At 42.1% G+C, this 11,688-nt stretch overlaps 1 protein-coding gene across 6 annotated transcripts in view; it reads left to right on the top strand.

Annotated features, from left to right (window-relative positions):
• CUX1 (cut like homeobox 1) overlaps positions 1 to 11,688 on the top strand; it is a 280,930-nt gene that overhangs the window by 241,373 nt on the left and 27,869 nt on the right. For 5 of the 6 annotated variants that reach the window (XM_063341500.1, XM_063341499.1, XM_063341497.1 and 2 more), the window contains one exon: positions 3,860 to 9,881. The exons of the other annotated variant lie outside the window; for it this stretch is intronic. In XM_063341500.1, the coding sequence (XP_063197570.1) occupies positions 3,860 to 4,571 (712 nt within the window). In that variant the 3' untranslated portion in view covers positions 4,572 to 9,881. Of the gene's footprint in view, positions 1 to 3,859; positions 9,882 to 11,688 lie in introns of those variants that run through there. 6 annotated transcript variants of the gene reach the window in all.

Below are 11,688 nucleotides of genomic sequence, written 5' to 3'. Positions count from 1 at the left end.
CTTGGGATTGGGAATCTAAATTAGTGCAGCAGACTTTTCTCCAAGAAATTTGTGCTAATGAATATTGAACAGGTACAGTTAAGATACCAGATTTAGTATTATTCTGCTGCTTCACTCGGAGCCAGTAATGTTCCTCATTAGTCCAGACTGCTAAACTTGTTTGTTTTTAGAAGCTGCTAACATTTAAAGGGTATTTTCTGCTTTGGCCCTTCTCAGCTTTTAACAGAGAAGTTGCTGAAGCAGAAGCAGCACAGTTTAATGAGATATCTCAGAAATATTATGCACAATAGCTAATGTTTATAGTAAAGAATATAAAATTTAAAAATTATAACCAACAAGTAATCATATTTACACTGAATTTCATTGACTTGAATTCGCTACAGATGCAGCCTCTTTCACTGCTCAGAGTTCTCCAAATGCAGGCCTCTCTTCCAATTCCCACTTCTAGGCAATTATACACAAGTTGGAGGAATGCCTATGAAAATATGTTCCCTTCGGCCTGACAGCAAAATGTGCTGTTCTCACTTACGCAGACGAGCGCGGGAGCACTGGTGGCATGTGTCAGCTTCCTCATTATCATGAGATCTCCTGTTTAGGCGTGCTGCGAGAAAGCGTGACAAGTCATGATTGATCAGTGTGTTTAGCCACACCAAGCTATACATTAATGTAGACTAGGTGCTGACAGTTGTATACAAAATAAAAAATGTATAAACAAGGTGCTATAGGCTAGTGGGTAGCACAAGCCTCACAGCACCGAGCGATCTGGACCTGCTCCCAGATGTGCTGCTGAGTCTCCAGGAATTTAAAAAGATGTTTCAAGCCTGTCTGGGGCCCTGGGTGCTCAGAGCAGTTGCCACCACTGAAAAATCAAAACATGTGCCTGTTCTTTTCCTCTGTACAATAATTTTCTTAGCTTTTGTGCATGAAGTACTCTTAAGTCATTTGCAGAACATTGCAGAAGAGATACAAGTTACGTGTTCTAGGGGAACAGGGTCTGACTGTTCTGCAGCTCATGTATTACAAGAAATGGGTAGTCTTTCCCCTCTTCATCTTCTCCAGGCCACGCTTAACTTTATTTATCTCTTTTATACTCTCCCTCGTCCGTTTCTTTTCCAAACTGAAGAGTCATCGTAAAGAAGCAGTTCCACATCTCAGGCCATGTAGTTATTCTTTAATACAGATTTTCCTTTAAAGTAACTTCAGGTAAGGCAGGGTACAGATTTGGACACGTTTGTCTTCCTGTTTCTTGGGAATCCTGTTGCAATGATGCTTCTCCTTTGGGATTCAGCCCAAACCTCACTTTCCAAAGGTGGTTGCTCCAGCAGAATCTTACATCCACTGGGTGTAAAGTCAGCACTGGCATTTATTTTCTGCAGCAAAAGAAACTTAAAAAAAAATCCTCATCAGGCAAAGAAATAATTCACTTCAGAATATAAATAGGTATAAAGGATTTTGACATGTCTGCAAACTTCACCCAGTCTATGGCGTTAGATCCATACCAATCCCATAGCTCTCAGAACATAAAAATAAGCAACAAGAGCGCTCTTGGATCCTAAATATCATTGCTCTTACTCTGGGCGTATTTTTCAATGAACTGTAGCATCGTGCTTGTTTAGATGTTGTGTGAAGGCTTGTGCAGGGAACTTCAGCACGTACCCCAGGAGATCTCTGATGCTTGGAGTTGCACTGGTGAATGCCAGCAGGACGTGTTGGTGTCGAGGCCAACACCTTCCACTGAGAGGAATGCTCTCTGGAATTTCCTAGCTGCTGTCACCAGTTCTTCTTTACCGTAGGGATTTAATTACTATGTTAATCAGGGGGCCATGCTAGATTCCAGGAGCAATATATTGGGTGTGAATTCCAGGGATTTCCACAGACATCAAACCTGTATTCTGTAGGGTTGTGGTCAGATACTCAGTGAGCACATCATCGTTCGGTATCTTGCTGGAGCTGAGGTATTTTAAATGCCATACAGGCACAAAGCTCTTACCCTTTTCCTCTCCTGACTTGGAAAACGTTACAGAAGCAGCATGTTCTGGATCAATGTCCGTGCAGGGAAATCGTAGGCATAAAAAGAGCCTGATAATCGATGTTGCAGGATGCGTGCAATTAATAGTAATAGAAAATTAATGTTAGTACCTGTGGTCTTCTGTTAGGTGAATAATATTCTCCTAGGGAAAATTACAGACCCCCTAAATCCTTCAAAAGTGTAGAGTCAGCAAATACTGCTGAAATACTCTGTTGCATTTCAAGTAAGTCAATAATATCATTAGCTTCAAAAGCAGTATTCAGATGGTGTTCTGCGTTTATCCTAAATTTTTTTCCATTGTGTGCTGTCTTCCACAGCACATTTAGGGAAAAATGAAAAATTCATCCAGCCATCGGCATTGGGACTGCATTTCGCTTGTGATTTGCAAGACCCTTAGCAGTTGTCCCTGGCTAAAACCAAAAGTGTTATCTTCACTCTGAAAAACAAAGTTTTGCCAAACTCTGCCTGTGCCTGTAGTGCCTGACCACAGGTCATTGAGGCTCTCTCTTGGCTGCAGATTAGGACCTGAACAGTGGTCACAACCTCTCCTTCGGGCAGAGCAGTGCAGAGAAGGAGTTAGCCTAGACCCTAAGATTTTTTCTTACTGTGCTGTACTTGTGAGGATATTAGGAGCTCCTAAATAGAGAAGGAAGAGGGAGGAAGGAACCAGTTAAGTGGCAAAGGTAGTGTGTTTGGGGTGTTATTGCACACTTCAAGTACTGGGAGGCGCAAGGTGGCACACCAGGCAATTTTAACCACACATGGGGTGCATTAATTCCCTTGAAATGCGCTGCCTGCCTTCTCACTATTCCTGTTCTGAAATCGATTTTTTAAATAAAAAATGAGGCAGAAGTCAGACTGGCTCACAGACTGACAACCTGTCAAAAGGCTGTGCTTCCCCAGAGTGGTTTCAGAGCAATGGACTTGGTTTCATCTTTGTTTCTCCTTGGTGTCCAGGAGAACACCAAAGGGGTTGTCCAGATTTTTTCCTTGTTTGTTTTTCGTTTAGGCGAATTGTGGCTCATTTCTAGTGGAAGCCTGAATTGTTTTCTATTTACAAGCCATTTATCTTCTGGATCTGCTGGAAATGTATTCATATTTTTAAAATCATCCCTTTCCTGGTCCAGTATATTGTAAAATTTCACCTTCCTGATGTCAGACTTCTAGTGGGAATGGGAGACTGCAGAGCCTTTCATCTCTGTCCCTTAAACCACGTCCAGTCCTGTAAAAATTGAGCATACGATTATGAATGTTACTTAACTTAAACTTGCAAAAGAAGGGAAAATGATCTGTCATTGACTTTCACCAATGTTTATCTGCATAAGGTTAATATTTTTGCATTATTCCATAACACCTGCTATGGTTACTAGAAGGGGCAGTCATCAACATCAGATTTACAATAAATACGTAAAATCCTGGTGGAAGTCAGAGGGGTCAGTCTCAACCTTGAGCACACAGAAGTTACCAGAAATGGTTTATCTGCTCAAAACCTCGTCTGCGACTGCCTGTCCCCCACCAGGCCATGGAGGAGTCCCGGGGCGGCCTGGGCTTTGCAACCCGCATCCCTTCTAGCACAGCAGGCGTGTGGCCAGGGAAAGTGAAATTAAGAGCATCTTGACAGTATTTTGTGTTCTTCCAAACGGCTTTTCAGTCAGTCCTTTGGGTTTGAGGGTGTGAGCGCTTCCACTGACCCGGCTTGGTGCAGCTGTCCCGTAGCCGAGACAAAATGGCATCTTACGAAAGGGCGTGTGGAATGGCGGATCTGGTAGGGCCGGGGGGCTCCAAGTGACCCTGCGGCGGACTCACCGTCCCTGTCCCCTTGTCTCCTAGGTCTCGCATCCGCCGGGAGCTGTTCATTGAGGAGATCCAAGCCGGGAGCCAGAGCCAGGCTGGGTCGAGCGACTCTCCTTCTGCCAGAAGCAGCAGGGCCGCTCACAGCTCGGAGGGAGACAGCTGCGATGGCGTGGACGCAGAAGGCCCACCTGAAGGAAAGCCCAGTGGCCCGGAGGCGGATGAGTACAGCAATGCAACCACAAAGTCTCAGGGAGGGCCAGCGGAGTCGGCTTTCGAAGCGGGGGAAGAGGCACTGCAAGGCGCCAGGTCTTCGGAGAAAGCGGAGCCGTTCCAGGCGGAGAGCCTGGAGGACACCGACGACGAGGGCAGGCTCAGAGCACCGCGCCAGAGCTCTCCGCCGGCATCGCAGCGCCCGGGAGAAGCTCTGGAGACACTGCCAAACTCTGCCACGGAAGGGGATGCCTCTACCTCAGCTGCCTCCACCTCAGTCCTTACAGGGGAGAGCTCCTACAAGTCAAAAGAAAGTTCAGAGAAAATCTCCAGTGTGCCAAGTACGAGCTCGACGCCAGCCGCAGGCTCGCAGAAAGCCAACTCTCTTCAGAGCTTGTTCGGCTTCTCCGAGGCGGCCAGCTCCAGGAACACGCGAGACAGCTCCTTGAGGAAAAAGAAAGCGGCAAACTTGAACAACATCATCCACCGCTTGGAGAAGGCCGCGAGTCGAGAAGAGGCCGTCGAGTGGGAGTTTTGAGATTAAACTCGCCCAACTCTGGAGAGCTGGGAAGTGAAACTGGACCTCTACTGGTTTTATTGTGTTGCGCACTTAACCGCCCTGCGGGCCACAGGGCAAAAACGCCATAGGCCAAGGTGCATATAGAAAACAAAAAGGAGCGTTAAGCCCAATTTATGTTTGTGTTTTCGAGGAAGAAAACTGAAATGTGTAGTCAAGCTTTTTTGTACCCTGAAGTGTTTTTATTATTGCCCTAAGTGATTTCCACAATTTCTGGAATAACTCATACAGCTTTGCCTTGTGCCCTCCTCTTTGGTGTGGGCTTTAAAAAAAGAAAAACAGAAAAAAAAGAAAAAAAAAATCATACCCACATATTAAAAGGGGGCTTTTTATCTGCCATCTAATGGCTACAGAGCGATAATACACTATTATCTTCTTAAACCAGGAAAAAAGGGGAGATTTTTCAAAAAAAAAAGAAAAAAAAAAGAAAGTTTTTTGTAGCTGTTCAGTTGCCACTAAGAGATTGCACAGTCAACCGACTCTAAACACACTAGTTTGGATTCCTACATATTTTCAAGAAAAGAAAAGAATCTTGTTGTTTGAAACTTTGAATTAAAAAAAAAAAAACACATTTACTCCACATATTTTTTAACAAAACAAAAAAAAAGTCACATCAGGAAAATATCTTAATTTGTGGTAGCTGACTTAGTGTTTTCTTGTAAGTGAAATAGAATATTGACACGTAGTGCACATTGTTTCATAGCTTTAACTGATTCTGGTCTTTTGCAGACCAGAATTTGTTTAATACACTCCATTTTAGGCCAAATCAGGACAAAAAAAAAAAATCTGAATCTAGGTATTTTATAATCTGCTTTTTAACCTCTAACCACAGAGCACGCTGATCAGACCTCATATCTAGGAGGTTTAGGAGACAACTTAGAAACAGCATGTACTTGATCATTTCACTTGGTTCGTAGTGTACAGAATTTCCTTTCTGTAAAGACAGATCGCTCAAAAAATGTTGGCCAGTAACATTTCAGCCTGCTACTTTGGGGACATATTCTGTAACCCGAAATATTCAGCTTACCTGGAATCGATGAAAGTGTAGTTCACGTGTACGATTGCTGTCACACACCACTAAGAGGGGACTGGAGCTGCCTCAGATCAAGAACTTTTCCTGCTGTTGGTGGCCATTTACTGACTCTCTTCCCACCGCAAGCACTGATTTTAAATACGTTTTAGTTGTGGGAAGCTTATTTTTGCGTGGATAAAGAGTACATGGCAATGACCAGACGGGCTCTTACCGGGACGGAAATAGCCCAAACTCCAAACCAAAACATTCATGCTCTCGAGTCCCAGTCTAGACCATTCTGCCCTGCAGAAATACAGCCTTTTTCCATTATTTTATGCACAGGTTAGGGCTGATCAAAGTACAAATCAAATTCTAACTTGTCTCTAACTCCTCCTGTTGTCTATATGTATATGCGTGAGCATAGAGGTGTGTGGAAGGATGTGTGTGCGTGAGTGTGTGCGTGCAATTTTATACGTCTGTGTATTTTCTTACGTACTTGTGCACACATAGAGTGCATTACTGCCACCTTTTTTCAATAAGCTGTTTTATCAGTTATGGCTTCTACAAGTTTGCTAATTTAGACTCCTTTATTGCCATATCTTTAAAACTAACAATAGATGATTTCGGAATATATATATATATATAAATATATATATATATAATTTTTTTTTGCTTATTTATAGGTGCTGTATTTTATTATCTGATTGTTAGGAAGGGATGAAAGGGGGCAAATATTCTTTAGAGGGATAGACTGCCGGCAGTATTGGGTATAATTTACAAGATGTAGTTGTCATACTGTATATTATTGATTGAAGACTTTTTGACCGTATTGTGTATCATTGAACTTTTGTCTTAGGTCAGCATCTTTTTGATGACACTTTAATGGTGCATTCATTACTTCTTAAGTTTAATTAATATTACTTTTCTGATTTTGGGGGAGGGAGGGATGGGGAGAGGAGTTCCGACTTTAAAGGTATGTTCCCAATATTACACCTCAGTGTGCTTGTATTAATTCATTAGTAGGACTTTTGACTGTAAGATGTGAAACCACATTTCTTGCATGATGTTTTAGAACTTATGTATTTCATTTACAGTCTCTTACCATGCAACAGCAGCACTTAGCGCAAGTTTTCACAAATTGAGAATCAGTACACTAAAATCAATCCTTTTCATGATTAAGAAAAGAAGGCTCTAGGAGGCTGAAAGGCAGGGATTTATTTCCTATTTTTACTGCTAGCTGTTTCAGGATACCTCCTTGGGTAATTGGGGACTTGTGATGCAAAACTAAAATTGAGAAACAGAGAGAGCAACTGCCCCTTTCTGTTACGAGCTGAGGAGACAATTTGTAATAACAGACACCAGTATGTGACAGCACGTGCTGGAAGCGGTTACGGCTTCTTATCTGGAGTGCAGTTAGTCCGCGGGAACGGCCAGCGAGGGAAATAAGGTGGTGAAGCAAAGTGTTACCTCTCTGTATCTGTACGGTGTCCTGGTTTGACTTACAAAGCACAGCTCCATCGATAAATGCACGTCCTGGTAAAAGTACACATACCTTAATACAAGTCATAACAAGGTGCATCTTCAGCCAAGAAGCAAAACTTCTGACTAGAAGATGCCGATATTTTCTTACGTTCTTTATTTTTTCTTCGTTGTTGTTTGGTTCGGGTTGGGTTTTTTTAATTAATTCTAGGCAATACACTTGCCAGTCTGTTCCTACTGTCCTTGTCTGCTGATTTGAGATCCAGGTGCTTGATGCAGTCAAGTGGTTACTCTCGGCTTTCTCGATAGTGAGGAGTTTTTTTCTGTTTGACGATTCGTTTTGTAATTAATATTCCCCAAACTGTTCTTGTGCCTGTGTCTCTATGATTGCATTCCATGATGCTTACTGAGAGCTCTTGCTGCATTATACGACAGCAGAACTGTATTCACAGGTCGAACGCAAATGCAGCACTTAAGGTCAATCTCTCTTCTTAATAAGCAATACGTTAAGTGCCTTGAAACTTATATCTTTTTTTTTCCCCTGTTTATTTTTGTTTTGCTTTTCAGGTTTCCACCAGTTCTTTAGGATTCCTTAGCGTCTGCCCAGTTTTTAACGCTGTAATGATTTTTAAAAAGCATATCTGTAGCTTGCCCTAGAGGAAATCTTTCTTTTATAACACTAACTGTTAATTCTAAGCTCCATTATTACGTTTGAGTCTTGTGATTTTGCTGGATAAAGACAGCATTCGTAAGTCAGAAGTCACTCCATCCTGCCAAGGGTTGTCATTGGTATCTATTATAAAATTAATCAAATAAAATGCTGTCAGTATTTCCTATATTTTTGGCACTTTATTAATGGCTTAGCTCCTTTTGTTGTTTCATATTTAATGATCTGCGTTGAATGTGGATTAGCCTGCTGAGATGCTGTTGGGGTGACCCGGGCCGTCCTGCCGGGAGTCCCTTTGGGTTCCTTAGTGACCACCTTGTTTGAGGGCACGGGCAGACGAGCACCCTCAGATCGAGCGCGTAGAGGTTAAGTGATGTTCCCAGCTGTTTGTTCCTGGTTTTTAGGCAAGGTCGCAGCTGCTTTTCTGTTTCAGCGGAAAGTAAAACGGATTAGCTTGAACTACTGCTGAGATTCTCTTGTTGGAGATGAGTTACCTACTGGCTTTCCAACCTGGCAGAGACCTCCCCGGTTTAGAGACTGAACTTGAGCAACGCTGAAAGATTTTGGCTAGATTTCTGGTCAAGTGCGGCATTTGGAAGCGACGCTTTTAGGAAAATGTGTATCAGAATAACTTTGTTTTTACTTAATTCAAAGAAAAGGATAAAAAGTTGGAGGAGAAGGAATGCCAAAGAGTAGCACGGTGGCTTTTTACCCTCTTGGGTCACCGATGACACGGGAAGGCAGACGGCGTTATTCAGCGCGTGTGACATGGGGCTCATCTCACGGGGCAGCCGTTTTGTGGAGTGTGGAGCGTGGCAGAGCCCTCGCTGACGGCATTTCTTTTCCTGACGGATAAAAGCACAGGCAGTTTTCAAAAAATCTGCAATGCCGGAGTCTGTTTTTTCCTGAGGTTCTTTAAAAGCATTTTTATTTTCTCTCTCTTGTTTCCAGTTCCGTGCTCTTACTAAAGCTGTGGAGGAAGTGCCCAGGCTGTTTTAACAGAAATACTTTTATACTGCAGTTAAAATTGTCGATTTTTCTCTCTGGATGGTTAGGGAAGGAAAAAAGTGTAGTGCTTTGTTTGCTAAAAGCAAGGGCAGAGTATCTCTTGGCAGAGACGTCATACAGTGGGATTGTCGATACGCTTCCATTTTTGAGGATACAGATTTCAGACAACAGAATGGCACGTGTTTATCGGCAGAAACGCATTTAATTACAATTGCTGTTGATGCCATAAAATTTGACCATTTTATTTATTCATCTGTAAAACACCTATAAATAGAGCCGCTCTTTAAAGGAACCTGTATCGGTGCACTCGGCCCATATCGTGAATTAGCGAGTGCTTTAGTAATAAACTCCTTGCAGTAATAGGAAAGATCTATCTTATAGTTAAAAAGAAAAAAAATGTACGTGCCTTTCTCCGTAGGTGAAAGATTTTCGCATTATTTTTATGTAACTTGTTCATATGGAATGGTGTAGAGAAGGGGGTTCATGAGCACGACAGAATTCTATGCAATACTCTCTGATCCAATTACTTAAAAGTTGCTATTTTTCAGTCCTTTAATGGGAGAAAGAGTAAGTTAGAGAAGTGCATCGTTCTGGTGGTAATTCAAACTACAAAGCTGATAAATTCGCATAGAAGGGGATTGAGGGAAATCAGACAAAATAATGTAATGAAATAATGGAAAATGCGCGCAGTGATTGCAGTCCCCACTAGCACAGCTGCCGTCAGAAGTCTGTCATTTTCCATCTTAAAATTATTAATTTCAAGCATTCTTAAAACTTACATGAAATAACAATGCTCCTGGCAAAAACAGGGCATGTTAGAAACAGAAAAACATTTTCACCGTATATAAATTATGAGAATATACGAAAAAAAGTAATTGGTTTTGGACACTTCTTTGCACTTGAATCCAAAATAGTTTATTTAAACGGAAATGCCGCGGTGATCTGGGCTAGTGCCTTTAGCAAGGTCGCAGAGAGATCAGAAATCCTAGCAATTTGTTGCAAACCGGGAGCAAAGTGGTGACGTGCAGAGGGAGGGCACTGTGTTGCTCTGGTTGTGTCTCTTTCTAACAAGTGAATTCATTAAATTCTCTCTTCTTTCTTCCTCACCCAGTGTACGTATCCTGGGATATTCTCGGTCGTCAAGCCGCTGCGCGTGGCTGAGCGCTGAGCCTTTCTTGAAGACTATCAGAAACGTAGGAGGAGCAGAAGAAAAGCTGGTTCTTAGGTGGCGGCGGGATTTAACGTTCGCTAAAATCAAATCCAGTCTTTCCCGTGAGTTGAGTGGCAGTTTGGGCCCTGATGAGACAAGCTGCTTATAGCCTCGTATTCCTAAATTTAACTGGCGCAGATAAAAGAGCTGCAAAGCAGTATCCAGCTCGCTCCTACGTCAGCCTGCTACTTTCCCCTTGCACTTTCTGTTGCCCCGCTGTTTGAACATCAACATTTTCTTCCTTTGTGTTGCATATACAATCAACTTCTTTTTTGAAAAAAGACAGAATTTTAAAATCCTGCACAAACAAAAAGCTATCTTTTTTTTCCCCAGCAGTTTAAATTTTGCCAGACAGCTTTAAATTGCCAGGAGAACCACTGGCATGGAAAGCACAAGACCTGAATTTCTTTTCTGGCTCAACCTTCTTAGTTTGAAAAGTGACTTACTGGTCCCTGTCTCCTTCACATATATATTTGAACTCTAAAATGTAGAAATATTATTTCATGGATTTGTTCTTTCCTCCCCAAGCCTTCTATGGGATGTATTGACTACGCCATATATAAAATATAGTTAATAATGAACTTTATAGTAAGAAAAGCCCTTTATGCTATGCCTAGGGACTGATTTGTCCTACATGACCAGGTCATGTACTATACCCTACCCTGTTAATATGCAAGGATAAAAAGTTTTTATGCTCTGAAGATGAAATTTATCCTTTTGGAGAAGGCTCGCATTAGGCCTGTGCACTTAAGATTTCAAAAAGCCTTAAAAATAGGTGTGTAAGTGGTGCCATCTCTCTCCTCAGGGATGATTTCCCCCCCAGCCAAGTGGTACTGTGGCATATTTAATATAAATTATTAGTTGTAAAGTCATTTTGCGGTTGAAGAAAGTTGAACTTTTATTAGTGAGCCCCCTCACCGGTGTCCTCTGGTACAGCCGAGGACCGACGGAGGCATCACACCTGCTTTTCCCAAAGCCTGGGCACTCCGTGTCAAACCCAGAGTCCTTGGCTGTCTATGAAGTCTGTGTTTCTACAACTATTTTGTGACTGGCAAAAACCTGCTCTGATTCCCGGTCTTGATTTTCATCGCTATTCGCAGACATGTTCTGGCACTAAAGTGCATTGAAAGGAAATGCCTCCTTTTAAAAGATTAAGAAGATTATTGTATTTTTCCTTGTCCAGCTCTTCTATGAAGGACAATTGCTGCCATTTTTCAAGCTTGCGTTACTCACAGCGATGTTAGGTTTTTGCCACAGTTCTGTAGATTTCTTGTTATTAAAACTGTTGGTTTCATAGTATCGTTTCAGTTCCTTCATATTTTGAAATATCCAAGTGTGGAGAATGACTGAATTCTCAACCAGAACGAAATAGTGCAGGAAACAGTACAGCAAAAGTAGATGCCTAAAGGTCCCCATGACGTCGTGTCTTTGAGTTTCTGTTTGAATTTTAGAGGTTTTCGTACTACGTAGTACAATCTTCATCCAAAGATCCTTGGAAATGGAGAGTCGTGCCAGGAATTCCCTGCTGTTGTGGTGACATACCTGCTTTTTGCATAGTTACTGTGTAATTCTGTGGTAATGTTCATAACAGCACAATCTCTCTATTGATAGCAAGAATAACGGCGTTAAGTTGCGTTATCCTCTTCTGTCTATGCGGGTAATTAATATGCATTTTTTAGGAGTTGGTCAATGTGTATATGTA

Source organism: Chroicocephalus ridibundus, chromosome 7, assembly GCF_963924245.1.
Source record: "Chroicocephalus ridibundus chromosome 7, bChrRid1.1, whole genome shotgun sequence".
In the NCBI taxonomy this organism is placed as follows: domain Eukaryota; kingdom Metazoa; phylum Chordata; class Aves; order Charadriiformes; family Laridae; genus Chroicocephalus; species Chroicocephalus ridibundus.
The sequence above is the reverse complement of the archived record's forward strand: the minus strand, read 5'-3'. Positions and strand labels throughout refer to the sequence as shown.